This window comes from Eubalaena glacialis, chromosome 9, assembly GCF_028564815.1.
Source record: "Eubalaena glacialis isolate mEubGla1 chromosome 9, mEubGla1.1.hap2.+ XY, whole genome shotgun sequence".
NCBI classification, from domain to species: Eukaryota; Metazoa; Chordata; class Mammalia; order Artiodactyla; family Balaenidae; genus Eubalaena; species Eubalaena glacialis.
The window spans coordinates 35,232,605-35,254,595 of record NC_083724.1 but is presented as its reverse complement, the minus strand read 5'-3'; the positions used below and the strand labels follow the sequence as shown (position 1 = coordinate 35,254,595).

At 46.7% G+C, this 21,991-nt stretch overlaps 2 protein-coding genes across 6 annotated transcripts in view; one reads left to right on the top strand and one right to left on the bottom strand.

Annotated features, from left to right (window-relative positions):
- TMOD1 (tropomodulin 1) overlaps positions 1-21,991 on the top strand; it is a 102,847-nt gene that overhangs the window by 63,205 nt on the left and 17,651 nt on the right. The window contains exons 9-10 of one of the 2 annotated variants that reach the window (XM_061200211.1): positions 7,716-7,860; positions 14,507-16,111. In XM_061200211.1, the coding sequence (XP_061056194.1) occupies positions 7,716-7,860; positions 14,507-14,571 (210 nt within the window). In that variant the 3' untranslated portion in view covers positions 14,572-16,111. Of the gene's footprint in view, positions 1-7,715; positions 7,861-14,506; positions 16,112-21,991 lie in introns of those variants that run through there. The other variant, XM_061200212.1, reaches the window with a different exon arrangement.
- Positions 12,683-21,991, bottom strand: part of TSTD2 (thiosulfate sulfurtransferase like domain containing 2) — a 28,305-nt gene continuing 18,996 nt past the window's right edge. For 3 of the 4 annotated variants that reach the window (XM_061200208.1, XM_061200207.1, XM_061200210.1), the window contains 4 exons: positions 20,783-20,901; positions 20,145-20,303; positions 19,435-19,573; positions 14,955-17,708 (listed from right to left, as the gene is read on the bottom strand). In XM_061200208.1, the coding sequence (XP_061056191.1) occupies positions 17,371-17,708; positions 19,435-19,573; positions 20,145-20,303; positions 20,783-20,901 (755 nt within the window). In that variant the 3' untranslated portion in view covers positions 14,955-17,370. Of the gene's footprint in view, positions 12,813-14,954; positions 17,709-19,434; positions 19,574-20,144; positions 20,304-20,782; positions 20,902-21,991 lie in introns of those variants that run through there. The other variant, XM_061200209.1, reaches the window with a different exon arrangement.

Genomic DNA, 21,991 nt, shown 5'->3' with positions numbered 1-21,991 from the left:
CCTCTTCCTTCTGGATTCAGTTGAAGCCTCTCTTTCTCCTAGTGGTTCTAGAGCCAGCTTGAACCAGCATGCTGGAGCTGACTGTACACATCCCTTCTCAATTCCACTTGAGTGATGGCACGCTGGTACCTTGAAGTCACTCCTAGTGAGAGTATTTACACTATGGAAATTGGCAAACACTACAAATCCAACCTTTTTGTTTGTTTGTTTTTTCCCAAGAGCCAGCATATCACCGCCTTCTCCCTTCAGCCTGCCACAGGGCCTCTAAGCCTCCCCCCAAGAGAGGTGCTCCTTCCCTGTGTTCTCCTAGCACCTCAGCTTCCCTGTGAGGTTCTCAGAAGATAGTGCAGTGTCTGAGTCATGTCCATATCCTATTACCCGGCTCAGAACTTGGCCCTGCAGTGGCACTTTATAAGCAGGGCTGCCCTGGATATTTGTATATGTTGTTCACTGCCCAATGAGGAGGCAGGGGGCAAAATCCAACCCATACTCTACTCTCCAAAACTTGGTATGGGGCTTTATTCACCCAGAGAAGACACTTTTCTCTAATTCATATAAAGAGGCCACATCAGCCTGCAGCAGCCCTGTCATGTGAGTTTGCTGCATCCAACACCTTCCATTTCTCATATGCCAGTGGCCTACAGTTGCATCACCCATTCCCAGCCCCCCTCACTTCCACCCTTTCTTCCATTGCTGACCCTGCTTTATTGCAGGCAGATCAGACAGAACAAAGGCATGTAGCAGGCTTGGCAGCAGCCCTGGGCCAGGCCCTGGGATTGGCCACTCATGTGACTCCAGGCCTACCCGGGCAGGGAGTCAGGATCTACCCAGTGTCAGCTGAAACCTGAGTCCCGGGGCAGAACGTTGGCCAAAGATGACCCAGCGCACTGGCCTCAGGTCATTGCAGTGGCAGCTTACGGGGAGTGAGCTGCCCACTACTCCTCCCAGTGCTGGCTCCCCAGAGCCAGTGCTGACCATCACCCTCACCCTGGCTAAACACCCTGTGCGAGGACGTTCACTTCCCTGAGGCTGTTTCCTCGTTTGTCAAATGGGGATAGTAAGAATCTCTACTTCTAAGGAGATAAGAGACGCGAACTATGAAGTTGTTCACTTTTATAATTACTCGGAAGGTTACTTAGGGAGTTTACACGTTATTCTAAGAGTTAATGTACTGAGCAGGTACCATATATCCATTATCTCATTTAATGCTTGCAAAGACTCTTTGTGAGTAGGTGTCACAACCCACCCCAGTATTGTAGATGAGGAAACTGAGGCCCAGGCAGGCTCTGTACCCTGCCCGAGGTCGCACAGTAAGTAAGTAACAGAGGCAAGATTCGAACCCACATCTTTGTGACTCTAAAGTCCATGAACTGTGCCTGTCTGGGCTCTTGAATCCTACTGTAGTTGTGTGTGGGTCTTGGATTTTCTCAGCTGTCCCTTTCCCTTGGTGCCAGGCCAGAGCACTGGTCACCACCTGCCGCCACCCCATCCCAGGAGCATCTTTCTTCAGTTCATCTCAGTGTTTGATAAGTGCCTGCTGTACCCCAGGGCTATGCTGGGCTCTGTGTGTGAATGAGGCTCTGGCTCTGCCCTCTAGGGATTCCACACTGGATAAGAAGACAGACAAGTGTACAGCTGACCATCCAACCGGGTGCCCCAGCAAGCCACAGACAGTGGGCCACTGGGGGGAGAAATCTCAGTCAGGAGCAGGCATCAGGGAGGGCTTCTTGGAGGAGGTGGAATTTGAGATAAATCCATAGGGTGGACAGTATCTCAGAGGGTGGCCACGGCCTCTGGTGCAGGGGACCACACAAACAAAGAGAAGGAGAGGGGGAAGCTGTGGAGCCCATCCAAACTAAACTAGATTAATGGGACCGCCAGAGGAAAGCGAAAAAAGGAGTTAGGAGCCCAAAGGGCTCTGAATGGGTGGTTTGAGGGAAAGTGGTCTGTGGGCTGTTATCAGCACCAGTCAGAGTCATGCTCTGCAAAGATGGTTCCCGGCTGGATAGGAGAGGATTGGGGGCGGGGCGAGGCCATCCGGGCCCAGGAGACCAGAGGGGGCTCCGACCGCCCAGATGCAGGGGGGCTGTGGGGAGGTGCTCCTGGGAGCCTGGAGTCTAGAGACTGGACTGGGGCCTGGTGGGGGAGGGGTGGGCTGAGGGAAGTCTGGGGAGGGGGCTCTGCTGGCCCGGGCTAGGGGACGCCACCTGCACCTCTCGCAGTGTGCCGGGAGGCCTGGGCTCTGGGCAGCGTGGCAAAGAGGAGGTGGTGAGTGGCGCTGGATTTATTCCTCGTTCTTGGTTAGTCACCAGGGTCTCTGGATGCCGCAGCTTTCTCCTCAGCCCCTGCACCTGCACCCTGTGTCAGAGTCTCTGTCCTTTCTCCTTATACGGCCAAAGAAAGGGACTTGGGGCATTCTGCCCGGGGTGACACGGAGCCTCGCAGGCTGGCTCGGGACACAAATTCAGGAGTAGGACTCTGGGGCGGTTTATTTACTCAGCCAGGCTCTCTTTACCTCCAGGCCATGTTCTCTTGCTGCCTGGAGTTGCCCTGGGACGGCAGTGAGGCTGGGGTGGGAGGTGGCGGCTGACCGCAGCCCAGGGCGCTGAGACACACCTAGTCCAGCCCTCCTTTTACCCCTCGGTGGGGAAACCGAGGGTCAGAGAAGGGACAGGGTGGGCCAAGGTCATGGATCAAGTTAGTGTCAGAGCTGGGCTGGAACTGAGGAGCCCAGCTTCCAGACAGGCTGCATTTATGGATGGACAGGAGAGACCCTCCCAGCGCCCAGGAAGCAGGCAGTACACACGGGGTGCCTGCAGGCCCCGTACATCCCCGCCGGCCCTATGCAAACGGTGGGGCGGCTCTCCGCCCGTCTTGATTCACCCTCCTCCCCAGCACCCCCCAGCTCCCTCCAGCAGGCCCTTCCCAGGACCCTCAGGGCGTGGGGCACTCCCCCTGCCCCTCAGCACAGATGAGGCCTGAAAACAGGACCCCTCCCCAATGAAGACACGGGCAACGTGTGGGGGCAATTCGCCGGATTTCTCACTTTTCATTCCAATATTTGACAGTGAGAATGTGCTTCATATTTTGAAAAGACGCTAAAGGAAGTGGATTGGGGTCTCAGACAGTCTCTGTATCATCTGCCAGGCCAAGCCGGCCAGAGCCCAGGGCTGTGCTGGCTCCTTCAAGGACAGGCCTGAGCTCTTCCCAGCCCTTTCAGGAGCCTTGCCAGATAGGCTGGTGGAATCTTACCATCCTCCCTCTGCCTGCCTTAGTCAGCGGTCCAAGCCCCATCTGAACCCACACAAGCTCCAGTGAACTCATAATACCTGGGAGGAGTTCTCTGTCAAGAGTCTCAGCTGCGGTTCCACGCTTGTCCATTTGGATGTTGGGCTGATGTGTCTTCTCAACCTTCCTGGGTTGCTGTGCATTGATCCTGTTCCTATTTTTTCCATTCAATTCAATTCCTTGACCTTGCCCTAGAGACACAGGGTACTGTGTGCTCTCCAAGGGCTCACAGTCTAGGGTAGCATCATCCAACAGAACTTTCTGTGTTGATAGAAATGTTCTGTATCTGCACTGACCAATATGGTAGCCACTAGCCAGTGGCTCTTGCACACTTGAAATGTGCCTAATGCAACTGAGGAACTGAATTTTAAATTTAAATTTTTAAATGAAGTATAGTTGCTTTGCAATATTATATTAGTTTCAGGTGTACAACATAGTGATTCAGTATTTTTTTTCTAGATTGGATTTTATTTGTATATATTCTATAATAATACAGTTGAAAATCTTGCCCACTTTCACACTCAATAACTTTAACAATCAGTTCTTCTTAAAATTTTGGCCTAGGAGAACATCTGTATATCCAAACAGATGGGTTTGTGTGTGTGTGTGTGTGTGTGTGTGTGTGTTTATAACAGAAAGATAAATATGTATAACCTATTATTCCCTGTTTGCCTTGAAAGAGAGTAACCCAAGGGCAAACTCCGTTTTTGTTTCTTGCAAACATCCTACGGTGTGGTGCCCTAAAGTACACTGCCTGAACACTGCTATATTTAAAATAGATAAGCAACAAGGACCTACTGTATAGCACAGGGAACTCCACTCAACACTCTGTAATAACCTAAATGGGAAAAGAATTTGAAAAAGAATAGATACATGCACATGTATAAGTGAACCACTCCGATGCACACCTGAAACCAGCACAACATTTTTAATCAACTACACTCCAGTATAATATGATTCAGTATTTTTATAGATTATACTCCATTATAAGTTATTACAAGATAATGGCTATAATTCCCTGTGCTATACAATATATCCTTGTTGCTTATCTGTTTTATACATAGTAGTTTTTACCTCTTAATCACCTATTCCTATCTTGCCCCTCCCCACTTCCCTCTCCCCTCTGATAACCACTAGTTTGTTTTCTGTATCTGTGAGTCTGTTTCTGTTTTGCTATATATATTCATTTGTATTATTTTTTAGATTCCACATAAATTTTATTTAATTTTAATTATTTAGATTTAAAGTTTAAAAAAACCCAAACAATCTGATTTAAAAATGGGCAGAGGATCTGAATAAGAAGACATACAGATGACCAACAGGTATACAAAAAGTTGCTCAACATCACTAATCATCAGGGAAATGCAAATCAAACCACAATGAGCTATCACCTCACACCTTTAGAATGGCTATTATCAAAAGGTAAGAATTAACAAGTGTTGGCAAGGATGTGGAGAAAAGGGAACCTTGTGCACCACTGGTGGGAATGTAAATTGGTGCAGTCACTATGGAAAACAGTATGGCTATTCCTGAAAAAATTAAAAATAGAACTACCCTATGATGCAGCAATTTCATTTCTGGGTATTTATTGGAAGAAAATGAAAACACTAATTCAAAAAGATATATGTATCCCCATTTCATTGCAGCATTATTTATAATAGCCAAGACACAGAAACAACCTAAGTGTCCATTGATGGATGAATGGATAAAGCAAATGTGGTATATACAATGGAATATTATTTAGCCATAAAAAAAGAATGAAATCTTGCCATTTGTGACAACATGGATGGACCTAGAGGGTATTATGTGATGTAAAGTAAGTCAGACAGAGAAAAACAGATACCATATGATCTCAGTTATATGTGGAATCTAAGAAAAAACAAAAGGCAAAACCAACCAAGCTCATAGATACAGAGAACAGATTGGTGGTTGCCAGAGGTGGGGGGTAAGGAGTGGGTGAAATGGGTGAGGGAGGTCAAAAGGTACAAACTTCCAGTAATACATAAGGCATGGGGGTGTAATGTACAGCATGCTGACTATAGTTAATAACGCTGTATTGCATATTTGAAAGTTGCCAAGACAGTAAATCTTAAAAGTCCTCATTGTAAGAAAAAAACCACTTTTTTTGTATTGATAACTATATATGGGGATGGATGTTAACTAGACTTATTGTGGTGATCATTTCACGATGTATACAAATATCGAATCATTATATTGTATACCTGAAACTAATATAATGTTATGTCAGTTAAAAAAGATTTAAAGTTAAAAAGCCACATGCAGCTGGTGGCTGCTATACTGAACAACACAGGTCTAGTTGGAGAGACAGTTGTGGAGGAAGGTGACCCAGTAATGCAGATGGACTGGGCCGGGAGTAGAGAGGGACATACAGTGGGCCACTTGAGTGTCGAGTGGGGAAGGATGGTTTCCAGGGGTAAGGATCAGGAAAGGCCTCGTGGGGGAGGGGGTATTTGTGATGGGTATTAAAGCACTAAGGATACACCAACAGGTGGGTACGGGAGGGTAGGGGCATTCCACATGGAGGCAGGAGGGCACATGAACATTTAGAAATAGACCTCTGCCTGCACGAGGCACCAGGTACCAGACTCCCCATCCCTAGGGTAACCAGGCTGAGTAAAGACTGAGAGAGGAAATAAGGCAAGGACTAAACTGCAGCACTTGGAGTGCCAGGCTGAAGAGTAGGCGGGGCTTATGCTGTTGGGTTATTGAATGAACTGAGACCCTGCAAGTTGCACACAAGGCATTGGGAACATAGTAAGCTCTTAATAAATGGCAGCAGTTATTGGCAGTGGGAAGCGATTGGAGGTGGTTGTGTGTTTCTGTTTGCTGCTTCTTTAGATCAATTTGGCAGTCTTGCCATCTTAGCAATATTAAGTCTTCTGATCCGTGAATATGGGATGTTTTTATGTTTATTCAAGTCTTTCTTAATGTACAATGCTGTGGTATAGTTTTCAGCGTGCAAGTCTTTACTTCTTTTATTAAATTTACTCCTAAATATTTTTATGTTATTGTAAATGGAATTATTGTCTTAATTTTATTTTTGGATTGTTCATGGCTAGTGTATAGAAACACAGCTGGGTTTTGTATATCGATCTTACACCCTGCAAGCTTGCTGAACTCGTTTATTAGCGCTAATAGTTTTTTGTGGATTCCTTAGGATTTTCTAGATACAGTATTGTGTCATCTGCAAATAGAAATAGTTTTGCTTCTTCCTTTCCAATATGGTGACTTTTCTTTCTTTTTCTTACATAACGGACATCCAAGACAATTTCCTTGTCTTGTTCCTGCTCTGAGGGGGAATGTCTTTAATCATTAAATATGATGTTAGCTTGCCTTCTCTGTCTTTTCAAACCTCTTTAAGATTATATTTACTTTTTAATATCTTATTGTACATAAAACTCAAACAATACAGTAAGATACAACAGAACACAGACAAAACAGGAAGATACAAAGAAGAAAACAAAAACTCCACCACCACCAGCATGCTCCCAGGCCTTTTCAGTGTATATGTATGTATATGGGAAATAGAGGTAACTTTACATAAATATGACCCGTTTTGTCACTAGGCTTTGTCTACTCAATATTGTGTCATGGCATATTTTCCAGCCTGGAACTGACGATTCGCACCATCATTGTACAGCTGCCCATGTTCTACTATAAAGCTGAGCCATCATTTATTTGAGCAACCCCCTCTTGATGAATGTTTGTTTCCCTTTTATCCCCACTTTTATAAATGAGACTGATGAATATCCTCATCATATCCTTCCCAACACGGTGTATTATCGTGTTTTCCTTTCCTTTCCTTTTCATCTTTGTCAGATGATCACTATAGATTTGGGGGTAGGGAACTAGCATGATCAGAGTGAGGCTTTAGGAGGCTAACTCCGGCAGTCCCAACTTACTATGTGACCTTAGGCAAATCCTCTTCCCTCTCTGGGCCTGTTTCTTCATTTGTAAATTGCTAAAGGACTGGCTAGCAAACCTGGCTCTGTATTGAAATCACCTGGGGAGTTTTAAAAACCACAGACACCTGAGTATCATCACAGCCAGTGATTCTGATTTAATTAGTATGGGGGATAGCCTGGACTGTAGGATTTCTAAATCTCCCTGAGACTAGATGATGTGAAGGTCCTTCCTGCTGAAATATTCTAGGAAGGCTGCTGTGAAGCAGTAGAAAGATCTGTTCTTGGTGTCCAGCAGCCCTGGGTTGTTTGAATCCCAGCTCATTCGCTCCTGGCTGTGTGACCTTTCAACTTCTCCAAACTTCCATTGCCCCCGCTCTTGGAGTGGGCGGGGACAGGGAGGTATTAAAATCCCCGCCCACCGCTCAGGGTTTCTGCAGGTAGAGAAGGTTTAGGTCCTGCACAAATGAGTGAGAGGTGACTGTGTTCTTTTCTTGATCAAAGAGCCAGCCCCTGGGCAACAAAGTGGAAATGGAGATCGTGAGCATGTTGGAAAAAAATGCAACACTTCTCAAATTCGGCTACCACTTCACTCAGCAGGGGCCCCGGCTGCGGGCGTCCAACGCGATGATGAACAACAACGACCTTGGTGAGTGGACATATGCACCCTACCCGCCGCCTGTCATTCTTTCCGCCTGTCATTCTTTCCACCTGTCATGGGAGGTATGGCAGGGACAACTCCACTGCCGCCTTCCCCAAGGGAGTTCTCTTTTTGGGCTTGACTCCCAGTTTTCACGCTGATCCCGTTCCCTTGTTTTCGGTGTTTGCGCCTTGCCTCGCCCCTAGACCCTTGCCTAGACGCGAGCGCCCTGCCTGCAGGCGCCGAGGCCAGGCCCTGCTCCCTGTAGGTAGCTCAGCTGAGCACAGGGCTGGACCCAGAGCGCACCCTCAGCGTGTTAGCCGGGTGAAGTGAAACGTGGGAGGCACAAAGCCAACACGGAGTCTCCTCCTCTTCTGAATACCCTTTTTGGAGCCCAGAGTCCTCTCCAGATCATACAGTCTGGCCCAAGCCCCAGATCCCAAGGCCACCAACCAGCCCTACTACCCACACCGCAAACCTAGGGGACTTCACGTTGCTTTTAGCGTAAAGGTTGAAAATGCTGACTTTCTAGTAAAGTAAAACAGGTTACATTTAATCTCAGTTAAAGACATAGGTTGTATTTTTTTCTTAAAAAAAAAAAAGAAAACAAAAGAAAGAAAATGTCACAATCTTTCTTAGGAGCAAACACCAAATAGAAATACTAGTCAGTTGAACAAAAAAGGAGACCAATCACGGACTTACTTCCAGATGCTAAGTGTTCTCAAGCTCTGTGCCTAGTTATTTCTCATGTGTATTCCTGCCGGCTGCTTAAAGAACTTGATAGAGTGTCCAAAGTGGAGTATGTCTGATAAGGCTATAGGAAAATAAGAGAAAAAAAACAAGGAAAGGAGTAGGTCTGTTAACTTAATTGATCATTATATTCAGCTGTGAGTTTCCTAGAATCAAGGCAGGGGGAAGACAAACCAAGTTACATTATTCTTGTCACAGAAGAGAAGGAAGCATAATGAGTTTTTTAAAAAGAAGAAAGCTTCTTTCTGGGATTGAATTATGAAATAACTATATTTCTAAAGGACAATGTCTTCAGTGAGTTTTTCATCAAATTCAAACCTGCTCTAAATGTGTTTCTTTTTTTTTGTTTCTAACACTCAGTAAAATGCAAGGAGCTTAATACTAAAGCACATCTCAGAGTTCAGGTATGTCACTTCCTGTGATGAATCTGAAGCTAGGTTAATACATGGAAGGCCTAGAAGAATGGGGATGAGTATATAAGTGTATATGCACGAGGCAGGTACTCACAGAACCTATGCATAGATAACCACAGAGCTACTCAGTTCAACAAACATTTGTCAAAGTCCTATAGGGCACTGGCTGTTGAAGGTATAGGTTCCTGTTCTTAAGAGGCTATTTATTCATTGCTTACTCCAGCTGCTACTTTTTCTAGAGCTGCAGATCTAGAAAAGTCCATCAAACAAACAAAAACAACAAAAAAACCCACACCAGGTCAGGTGTCCTGGTTTATCTGAAGTGTCCTTATTTGAAATAAAAGAGCAAACACAAACAACTAAGAATTAGAATTATCATGGTGTAACGGAGGTGATAGCTACATTGAATTGTTGAGGAAGGCCTGCGACCTGGACTCTGTTGGCCCAGCTGTGATCTGGCTGCAGAACCAGCACTTAAAAGCCTTGAGTTCTTTTCTGATATGCAGTAATCTCACTTTTTTTTTCTCTCTCTCTCAGCTTAGATTAAGCTTCTTATGTGTCCCTCAGTGCCTATCTCAAGGCTAATCCAGCTTTGGTCTTCCAGTGGCAAGATGGCTTGGAGGACTTCTTTCTAGGTACAGAAGTTTCCAGATGACTAGAGTCAGGGGTGCTGTAGGGTGACCCCAGGGTCAGCTGGAGGCTAGAAGAAATGGCCCTTGAGGACTCTCTGTCCTGAGAGTCTATGATTCCAAAATCCAGGCCCAATTCCTATCACCACGGACTTGCTGAGGTTATGGCAGGAGCCCAGCAGGCCAGAGCTGGATGGGACCTCAGGCTCCTCCCTCCAGTTCTCTTCTGGAGAAACTGAGGCCCGGGAGGGACTGCCCTTCTAGACAGTGGCTCAGTCAAGTCACGCCTGTTGTTAGTTACAGTGAGCACTTTGGGAGCATCTTTTGTTTGCCCAGGACTGTGCGAGGTGACATAAGGGGTAGCAGAAAGCTAGTTCCCTGACTCAAGAACCTTTACAACCTTTTATGGGAGAAGAGACTCAAAGTCATGCCCCCAAATTCAAGAAGGCCTACAAACTGTATCTGAACAGAGCGAGCAAATGATTTGTGAGGACAGAGGCTGGTTAATCCAAGCATCCTGGTGGGTGTGGGCCTGAGTCAGCCTTGCAAGGAAGAGATAGGTTGTGTGGGAGGTCAGGAGGCCTTCCTGGCAGGGGTGCTGGTGTAGGCAAAGGCAAGGTGGTAGGACCCAGTATTCAGGATAGGAGAGACAGAAAGTTCCAAAAGGATTGAGGAACTATTACTGGGAGTTACACCTGGAAGGAAAAACAGGAGCTCCCACAGGAGGGAGGGAAGGGCATTCCAAGCAGAGGGAACAACATGGGCAAAGGCAGGATGATGAACAGGTATATGGGGTGTTCACGGGAAGGGGGCTGGGTAGGTGTGGGAGGCTGTGAGCCAAAGGCCTTTAACGCCAAGCTCAGGAGTTTGGTGAGGAAAGCAGGTGGGAAGTGGGACCGTGGCAGCTTTCTGGGCAGGAATGACAGGTGATTAAAATGGGCCTCTGAGTTACCCCATGGAACTGTGCAGCTATTCCCTTGAGGTTTCCCACAGAAGGAATTAGAGCAGAATCATCTAGGTGACTGCACGCAACAGAGTACTAGTTGGTGAAGTAGGACATCTAGCTTTAAAAGCAAATTTGCACCCATCCGCTAATTTTTGTGAAAGAAACGCTTCTAATTCTGATGGTGCGCCAGCATCCTCCTGCAAAAGAGAAATCCTGACTTTCTTTCCAACACAGTATTTTCATCCTGCTCTTGATGCTCTGATGAAGCAGACAGGCTTCCATGTTTCTCAGCTGAATATGTTTGTCATAAAAGCCTCCTGCCGGCCCCGGTCCAGCCACCGTGGTTGTTACCGTGTCTGCTGCTGCGGCCTGGCAGCAGCGGGCAAGCTCCGTGCGGACAGGAGAGGGCCTCTCCGATTTCCTTCTCACTCCAGCCTACCTCTGTGCTGGCTCCTGGCCCACTGCCGGGTCTGCGGGACCTGGGCTTTGCTTGCCTGCGAGGCAGGTGGGCTTTTCCTTGGGAGACATTTAATCCCTAAGGCCATGGGTCAGCCCTGCCCAGGACCCATCCTGACTGGCATGTCTTTGGTCCTTCCCAGCCTTTGCCCTGGGCTCTTAACAGAGTGTTCTATGGGAGAGAGCGGGGTGCCAGGGTGAGGGGGGTGTCAGGGAGGAGCCGAGGACCCCCATCTCTCTTTTCCCATGGTGACACACCTCAGACGACTCCTATCTCCACACTATTTATAGCTGAGAGCCAGGCTGGCACTCAGGCACTCAGGTCCTGTAAATCTGCCACTGAAACTCTCTTCACTTAATGAAATCTGAATTGCAGCCTCCAGGTTAAGACAGTTGTGTGGTAGAGTAACATGTTTAAAAGCAGAAAACATCCCTTCCTGGGAAAGTCACTTTTTTACTATACTCTCAAGGAAGACCTTTCTAACAGGCACCCCAGACACAGCACATACACCCCAAATCAATTTCATCATCTTCCCCCAAAACCATCTTGGGAAAGGGCACTACTTTCCTCACAGCCATTCAAGCCAGGAATCTTTACCTCTCTCTATGCACTACCCCCAGCCCAGCCAGCCACCTCCTCACCAGCCACCTTGCCCCGCCTTTTGTCAAGCCCTCATCACATTTGCCGGGCGTCCTGAAACGTCCTCGGGCCCTGCAGCTCATCTAGCTCCTCCAGGGCGGGCATCTCACGCAGCGCTCATCCCAAAGCTTGTCCCACCGCTCTGCTTAGAACCCTTTCTGTGTTCCCACTACTCTCAGGTTAAACTCCTCGACGTGGCTTCTAAGTCCCTTAGTAATCGTAGCTGAGACTTACATGGCACTTACTGCATGCCAGGCCTGCTCTGAACACTTCAATCTTACTAACTCCCAACAACCAGCTGAGGCAGGTGCTGTCATCATCCCCATCCTACAGTAAGGAGACAGAGGCCTAGAGAAGTAGGTAAGGTTACCCGCTGTCCATGGGCGGAAGTAGGACTGGACCCAGCAGTCTGGCCCCAGAACCTGTGCTCTCCACCTCCTCTCTGGGTGAGGCCCTGCCAGACTCATCTCTTGACACCCCAACAAGCCATCCTCTTGCCCTACTGGTACCAACCGGTCCAGGTAGCTTGAGTGCCTCCCAGTGACCCAGGCAAAAGCCTCCCTTTAGAGGACTGTTACTCCTAATGCTCCCCGTACTTTCCCACCATCTATCCCTTTATCGTTTAAGATTCAGTGTACAACTTACCCGCCGTCCTTGGAAAATCTGACCACTTCGTTCATTGTGCCTCTCATACTTGATAGAGATCTACCAGGGTACTTGTGATGTTTTATCAGATTTCTTGTAGGTATATCTTGGTCCCCTGTTAATCTTTATTTCTGGTACCTGTGCTTGGCACATCATAGCACGCAGTCAATGCTGTTGAATATAAAGGAATATAAAATGCTCCCCAAAGACATGATGGAGGTGTAAAGCTTGGTGGGAAGTGTTGGAGGGAGCTCAAGCCTCGAATGGGGGTTGGTCCAGATGACTCGAGATTCCTTCCGACTCTGACAATAAACGAGTCTCTGGCAGTTGCAATGATAAGCAACGTGGAGGAGTTTGCTTTAATGAATGTAAAAAGCAGGTTGATTTGAAGAAGGATATTGGGAGACCTGGCTTCTGCTCCCAGTTGCGTCTCTCATTCACTGTGACTTGAGGCAAGTTACTTCCCTCTTGGCCTCAATTTCCTGCATTATTAAAATGGAAAGAAAAAAAAAACCTGAATAAGTGGGTGCCTTTCCCTTCTCCCCATCCAGTCCCTGTAAAAGCCAGTGGCAGGGGAACCCTGCACAGATGCAGCCCAGTGTGCATACTGAGGGCAGGTAGGGGGAGACTGCACGGGATCCTTTTCTGTACCTTGAGCCACTAGCTGGGGACTCAGGTTCCTGGCTCTGCCGCTTGCTCTCAGGGACCCTGGCTCCCTTCTCTTCTCCAGGGGAAAGGAGCTAGTCCTCCTTGTGAGAACCAGATGAGATGTGGGTATGTAAAGCCTACATAGACAGGGCCGGATTGTACTGAGGGAGGCGCTGGGCCGAGGCTCCAGATGAGTCACAAGCCTTGGTTCCGTCTGGTACTGGCTTTATCATTTTGTTCCCTGCCATACTTTCCTCATCCATAACATGGCAATGGTGACAACACTGACACTCCAGAATTGTCAGAGGGCCTCCAATGAGGGGTTGAGTGCAAAAGGAGTGTAATGCTTGTTCAGCTAACGTGGAGATGCTGTCAAGCCTGGCTCATGTAAACCCTCTCTGGTCACTCTGGGCAAACTTCTGCTCTTTGGGCTTTGGTTTTTGTTCCCCCCCATCTTCCCCCAAGCTGTTGGACATTCTGATGGTCTCCAGAAATCTGGCCAGACACACTGTCTTCTCTCCAGGAAACTGCCCACTGATTTGCATTCATTGTTCTTTCGAGGGGGGTGGAGGGGAGGGGAGGAGCTCAGGCAAAGGCTAAACTCTAGGCCCCAGACTGGGCAGCCTGTGTGCCCCTGCGCCCCTCCACACCAGCTCCTAGCCTCAGTTCGGTTCTTGTTGCAGCCCGTAAGCATCCATCTGAGGTCTGCCTGCTCAGCTCAGGAACTAGAAGACATCTAAGTATAGACAGACTTTTTTCCTCTCGCAATAGCTTCCTGTCTCTGCCACACCGGCAGCCCCCTTGACTGCCACCTACCGGCTCTACAGTCTTTGACCGACCTTTCTCCTGTGGCTGATCTAGCTTGCTGCTTGGTTTTCGTCTGCAGACACTATAATTTGTTTCGAACCCTCTCCCTTTGCTGTAACAAAGGGAACCCTACCCACCCCTCCAACCATCCCCGCCATCCTGTCAGCTAATGACCCCAGCCTGCAACCCCCTGGCTAATGCTTTACATTTAACTACTTTGTTATGCGAACAGTGTTTGGGCTTATATTGTCTTGCCTCTGGGAAAATGTCAAGGTTGACCATAAGGGGACACAGATAATACAGGGTAATCTTCAGGGCAGGCACTGTTGTTTACACTGGCAGACCAAGAGCTTTGAGGAAGAGTTGGGGGAAATGTTTCCAGCAGGTTAAGGTCTCATTAAGATCGACTGAACTTAAATCTTATCTGACCCGAGTGAGGATCTGCAGCCACGGGGCCTCTGTACACAAAGGACAACAGCGGAGTTGGATAAAGTGGGTTTTATACCTGTATGGCCAGCGATTTAGAAGTACGTTATGAACGAATCTACACCACTACAGACCCTCCTCTCAGTGAAGGCTCACAAGCTGTCCTTTAAAAACACCAGACATCAGAGTTTGCTGAGCAAAGTTATCAAGAAGCTTCCCGGCGCTCTCAGAGCCACGGTGGTGGTTCGGGTGCACAGGGACAGCTGGCTCACGTCTCATCTCCATTCCTTTCCAGTGAGGAAGAGGAGGCTGGCCGACTTGACCGGGCCCATCATTCCCAAGTGCCGGAGTGGCATCTAGTGTGTGCGGGTGCCGACCACGCCTTTGAACTGGACGTGTTCTACTGATGGGCTGTGCTCTGCAGTGGAAACCGGAAGGCAGAATGCCGGCACAAACCCTGTTGTGGTTCAGTTCTTTACGCACTAAGGTGTTAGGTTCGCTAGTGGTTGTAGTTGAAAATTTTATAAACTATGGTGAATGTGAAGTTTTTCTTTAGTCACAGAAGTTCAGTCCGGTTATTATTTAAAAACTAAAAAGCCCCCGAACTGGCAGACCTTACTGAAGACAATGTTAGAGCAGCAGTGACTTAACCCCAGGAGCCCAGTTTCGGTGACCTTGCTGTGTGGTGTTTCAGGTATATTTAAAATGTGTAACATGAACAAACAGCACCCTCTTCCACGTGGTTTAAAAGCATTATAAAATATTTTATTACAAATTTGATCTTAGCTCTTTAGCAAACAGAACATATCATCATTCTTTATTAATCCTCTTTTAAATTTTAAGAACCTCAAGATTAAAGTTGCTAAATTGATTCCTGGATCAAGAACACAATTTTCTCCCCCCCAAGAAAGACAAAAAGACTGAAGCCACAGAGCTCTGCCAGGAATCAAAGAACATGAGATTCCTTAAGCTGGTTACGAGGAAATGATAGAAAAAGCCAATGGTGAAGTCTCAAATTTTAAAAACCGTCCTTTTTTTTTTTTTAAACCAATTCCAGGCAACAAACATTTCCCTGGGTGTTCTTTATGAACATCTGGGATTTATTTACAATTTAATACTGGAGTCAGAAAGAATTTTTTCCTTATCGAATGCCAACCTTACGATGGATGTGAAAACCTATGGCCAAATACTTGAAAACACCTTTCTCTGTTGCACAGTGGGCCAATGCCTTATGTGAGGCACATCACTAGAGAGACAAATTTCTAGTCCATCATGGCTTATGCTTACAGACTTCAACTACCTATCGCATCACTTCTTAGACAAGTCACCGCTGATCTCATGCCTGTAAATTAAGCCTCCAAAGGTCAGTGGTGAAGAAAATCTAGATATTTAAGAAATAGGAAACCTGGCCAAACCACCCAAGATGATTATTCTGAAAATGTAATTTTGGCATTTCTGCCGGATCCCTTAACATCACGTGCATCTCTTAGGATCCAGCAAAAATGTTAAGCCACACTGCCCTTGTGCCTTTTAATATACCACGGTGCCAGTTAAACTAGTATTTCTGTTGCTTGGGGAGTTTTCGTGAGTGATTCAGCAAATCTTATGATAAAGGACAAGCCAAAGAGCTGACGAGCACAGACTAAGCTGCAGAGCACTGAGTAGAGAGGCTTGTGGTGAAAAAGGAAAAGGCTTGCACACGGAACTGTAATGATGGGACAGTACAGGGTAACCAGAAGTGGAGCCAGGGCCTCACCACTATGGAGGAGTGTCTACTGAGGCTGCAGATGGGCCCAGGAGTGGCTCCGTGCTGCAGGAACGGCCAGCCCCACTCGGCTTCTCCTTGAAACACAATTGCAGCTGTATTCTGCATCACTGGAAACTGCAATATAATATTAAATCTGTTGGTCTAAGAATGGCTGTGCATGTGTTTCTTGGGACTTGTGGGCCAGGGACATGTGCCTGACATGTTGGCTACAGGCTGGGAAACCACCACAGCAGTGCTGAATAACCTCACACAGCATGTCTTGTATTCTGAGGTGTTCACCTAAAAACTACTGCCCAAGTGTCAGTGTCATCGAGCTAATGTGAATCTCTCAAAGAGAATACTTCAGAGCTAAGAGTGTGGGTGTTGGGGAAAGCAGAGGAAACCTCTCACAGAAACCAAACCAATGAAACATGAAGGTGGACCACATCTTTAAGACCATCTCCTCCATCAGAGGAGCTGTTGGTCTAGACTAGGGGTGGCAAGTTTTTTTCTGTAAAGGGCCAGATAGTACAGGCACACCTTGTTTTATTGTGCTTCGCAGATATTTCGGTTTTTACAAAATGAAGGTTTGTGGCAACCCTGCATTGTCAGATGATAGTTAGCATTTTTTAGCAATAAAATTTTTTAATTAGGTTATGCACATTGTTTTTTTAGACAATGCTATTGCACACTTAATAGACTACAGTATAATGTAAGCATAGGTTTTATATGCACTAAGAAACCAAAAAATTCGCGTGACTCACTTCATTGCGGTGGTTTGGAATCGAATCCGCAACATCTCCAAGGTACGCCTGGAAATACTGCAGCTTTTGCAGGCCATAATGTCTCTCTTGTAAATACTTAATTCTGCTATAGGTCATATGTAAATGAATGGGTGTGGCTATTCCAATAAAACTTTATTTACAGAAGGAGGTGGGCCAAATGCCATAGTTTTCAGATCCTGGTCTAGTGCTCTGAGGCTAGCAGAGAAGAGAGAAGGGTAGGGGTGGATGGCAGATTGACCTAAGGGGCCTGGTTCCGAGGAGTCCACTTCCAGGGCCACAGCTTTCACATTCTACCATCAGGACAGACAGGTTTGCTGATAAGAAAAATGACTACTCCCAGCCCTGCTGCACGGCACAGAAAGGGCATGACCTGGTCACCAGGCTCAAGGCTCTCTCCCTCAGCAGCTTTGGGATCCTACACAGCTCACCTTTTTCTGTGCTCTAGCATCTTCTGAGTCAGAATGTCTCCGGTAAGAGGTCAGCACCCAACTCCATTTTCCCTCCTCTTGTGAAGGACAGGTGGCCAACATGGTGACCAGTTGGCCATGGTGGCTCTGGCAGCACTAAAGTTCCCTGTTTCTCCGCTGGAACAGCCCTAATATTCTCCAATACATGGTCACCCCAAACCTAGCTCTGTGAAGGCTTGGGGAAAGGCAGATGGGGCCGCTCATGTAAGCATGGCCCATCCTCATCATCACCTGGCCTGGGCTCCGGGCTCGCAGGGAGTCGCCCCTGCTGTAAGAGCTCCCTGGGTGCGCGTAGCCGTCGGGCTGTACACTCGCATTCCTCTTTAAAGCTGCTCTGGGCTGGGCTTGCAGCCTGCCTGCTCCCTTTGTCTTGACACGTAACACAACAGGCTGTGAATCCTTGTCCTTGGCAGGCAGGGCAGGTCAAGACGAGCTGGTGGCACTGGGGAGTGGAGCACAGTTTATACTGGTCCCATGGGGCCCCACAGTATGAACATTCTGGGGAAGAAAGAAAAGCCTTGTTATAAAGACACATGAGCACACATGTGTACACACACACACACACGTGTACACACACACATACGTACCACATGCACACGTAGACGCAATTCTCCAGTTCCTAAATATAACCCTGAGCTCATCAGCATCTAATGTATCCTTTTGGGTCTGAGGAAGGTTTCTAAATAGTGTAAGTCTCCTGTCTTCTAACAGACAAGGTTCCCCCACCCCCACCTTTTTGGGGGGAGGTTGCTTCTAGGAATTGTCTTCTGATTCCAGCATTCACTGACCCACTTTTCTTTTTCTCATTTAGAAAACAGGCAGTAACGTTTCTCTCTTTCATTAACTAGTCCAAAGCTGGCCAACCACCCTTTGTTGAATGGTCTTTTTCCTTTAGATCATTCCCTTTTGCACTGGGAGACAACACGCCTGAATACAGATAATCCCACATTGACATTTGGCTTCTGCAGTCCACATTCCTCTTCCCCAGGCCTGAAGTTCTCCTGCTTTTGCCAGGGGACACTTGGCCACACAACTCCTAAAACTCACATTATCTACTTTCTCGGCCCCTTTTCCCTGCTGACCTCCTATCACCATTGATAACATCATTCTTCAAGTCTCTTTACCTAGCTTATCTAAGCTACCTTTGGGCCCTCTCTCTCCCCTTTCTGCTCCATCTAGCTCCATAAGAGATCTGAAGTTGCTTCCAATAAGACACAAATATAAGACCATTAAAACGAATACAAAGATCAAGAAGAAAGGGGAGAGGAAATCGGACTCCCACCTTATTCATTATCTGAGTGTTAATTCAATCTCAGCCCCTGATCACAGGAGTTCTAGAAAATTCTGACAGCCACTAGGGTTGTCTGCCTGTGATCTTTCCCGTTCAAAATGGTGGCATCCAGGGGGAGGATCCATTTTTCTTAAGGATTATTTCCATCCTTCTTTTACTGACTGCCCTCATCTGGTACCATATGTTAGTGTGGACTCCAAACTACAGTCATACCACAGGCTTCCTGTAGCCACCCCTGCCTCCTGCCTTGGCCCTAGGCTCAGCTCCCGCCTTGGAATGCCCCACCCACCACTCGAAAGTGCATACCACATGTGTCCACAGACCATCTAACTAGGGGTTCTTTTACTTGTGCCATGAATTTACTTGACAGTCTAGTGAAGACTATTCTGTCTTAGAAAAATGTTTTTACAATGCATAAAATAAAATACATAGGATCACAAAGGAAACCAATTATATAGAATACAAAATAACGAAATATTCTTTAAAGTCTGGGATACAGTAAAATACTTATTAACACATTCTATAACAAGACTTAGTGATGGGCCTAATAACTATTTCCATTTTGAAGCAATGATGAACATAAATGCTATTTTGAAATATTCACAGCAGCTGTAATATATGAAAATACTGTGATTTCTAGTGATAACAAAGTCACAGGTACATCTAATACTACTGATTTGCTGCTTACATTCATAATTGAAGGAAGTACTATATTTAGTGAGGGGTTATGAAACTAAAGATAAAATTATTTTCCATTCCAAATTCTGTCTGCTCCACTGCTGCATCTCCAACTCTGTTAGGAAATGGTGGTACTATGTACTCCTTTTCCCTTGCTTTATTCTTCAAGTAATCAGTACTGGTCTGTCTTCCAGAAGGTTAATACAGAGGGTGTGCCTGATCATGAATTTAGGTTCTGAGTCTGTGCTGACCTACCTGACACTATGTCACTGTTGAAGGATAAGGCATAACGCTCATCAAAAACAAACAACTTCCCTTTGTAAAAACCAGCAGGAAACTCCTCCAGGTACTTGTGGATGCCACCCTTGAGCTGGAACACTTCCTTGCACACTCCCTACGTGTGGAAACACAAGAGGAAATTTGAGGAGACTAGCAGAGACCAGTAGGAAGCTCCACAGAGGAGCAGCATGTGGTAGGAATGCCGAAATGGGGCTCCTGGCTCCCCCTGCGGGACACTGAAGAACTGCTGACAAAGGGGGCAAGGAACCAACTGGCAGATCTTGCCTACTAGGGTGATGGGTGAGGACAGCAGTCAGGGCCTTCACTCTCTAGATCCTGGGAAGCCCAACTATTTTTGCTGCTCCCTAAATATAGGAAGACACCTGTTAGGACATGTAATGTTACTGAATTTGCTCTTCTCAGGATCAAGCAAAAGGATTAGGAAAAGGGAGATAATCTTTCCCTTTTGTACTTGATGAGTCGCTAAGATTGTTGAGTGCTTTTCACATCTTGAGATTTAAGAACTTCAGATTTTATACTTAGAAACTCTGTGCTGGGGAGAATAAATCCCTGGCTGGCAGGGCGTGGGAGAAGGAGTGAAGGTGGGGATTGGAAAGTTCCACACACGCTGTGGGTGGAGCCTTCTTCACCTCCATGCCTGCAGTGCCCTAAGGGTGGTGACTCACCTTGGCTTTGAGGTAGGCTGAACCCCGCTCACAACGGATGCCCCCAGTGCAATACATCAGCACCCTCTTCTCTTTGAAAAGTTCTAGATTTTCATCAACATAGCTAGGGAAGTAACTGAATTTCCTGATGTCTGGGGCTAAGCAGCCCTGGAACCGTCCCTACAATATAGGAGCAGCAGAAAGAAAATGATCAGAAAAACATACCTGGTAAGAACAAAGCTGCTTTCTGCATCAAACACCACTCCCCACCCCTGCCTTGGCAAGGAAGCACTTGCTCCCTGCTATTTTCATCCCACACGCTAGCCTTTCAAACTTCAAAATCTGGAACTTAGAAACAAGGCTGGTGGGCCTCCAGAGACCGCAGGGGAACTGGAGAGGCTGCCCAAAGCAAACTTGACAAGATCCTCGACACATGTCAGGGGTAGGCATATGGGAGCCAGAAAGTCCATTATGTGCCAAGATGTCTTTAATCCATATTTTCTTAGACTCTCTCAACAGATTCTGAGTTTGAAGTCTTGGGTTTTCTCTGATGCTGCTAGTAGTGGGAGGAGAGCCACTGACTCAGCCACAGATGGGCGCACAGCGTCCCCTTCAGAAACATGCTATGCTGTGGGAACTCAGTTCTGGTTCTTACTTACTATTTTGCTTTCATAGAAGTTTCTGCAGTCCAGTAGGATAGTATCACTTTCTTCTTGATTTGCCTGAGACAGAAACTTTTCTACTTCTTTATGAAATTCACCTGGGGATAAATGGATTCCTAAAACCAAACAAAAAAATCAGTTAAAACAAAACAAAAACAAAACCCAGTTACAACTGGCCCAGCCCTATGACTTCCATTTGCTTTGTTTCTCCCCACCTAAACCCTTCCTCTCATAATTACAATTACGTCTGAAAATGACACTATCTGATGATCATAATGAAGAATTTAGTAATTCCATGTATCCTCACTCTCCCTCCTCCTAAGATGAGCACTGTGGAGACCTGGCAGTTTAGAAATAATTAGAGAATTTTGCATCCTCATACTTGGCCTAACCCAATAATAAAAGCCAGACAGAAGGGATATAAACTGCCATGTGGGTTTTCCGGTCCATGTTATGGCCAGTGTTCTATTGTCACTGTATATGGAGGAGCCTGGGCATGTATATGCTTGACTACAGGCTTTATAAACTGTTCTATACCAACGTCAAGTCCAAGGCTAAGAACCCTGGCACAGGCAGGTGTGAGCATATGGTTATGGAACAAAGTTGGAATAAGTTTTTTAAAAATACAAAAGAGTAAGAAGAATATGTTTAAGTTTGTGTGCATGAGTAAAAGAGAAAAGGGCGGGAGGGGCTGACAGCAGGAATGAAATATGAGAAAGAAGGCAAGAGAGAGAAAAGGATGGAACGCTAGAAGAAGGAGGAGAGAAAGGAGATGAAGAAGATAAGTAACATACAAGGAGACTAAAAGGAAAGACACTGTCCGGTGGGGCCCTCTGCCTTCTCTACTCTCTAGGATAGAAATACTCCTGTATCTTTAGGGTCCAGACATCTCAGTAGTTTGTGAGGAACTTCTGGTGAATTTGGCCACCATACCTCACGGGGGGGGGGGGGGCGCTCTGGTCCTTGAGTGACTACTCATGATAGAGCCTGACAGCTCCACTCAGGGGTGAATCCCAACAACCCCCTGAAACTGCTGGGTACCCAGATCAGGCTGGAGACCCAGAGCACGGCCAAGGAATCTGGATTCCTACCTGCCCAACCTAGGACTGCAGGGAGAATGTAACAAGGCCAGATTTTATATAAGTTACTGTCACATAATTACACAGTCACCAAAACAGTGGGGTGGAAAGGGAGGTTCAAAACTGT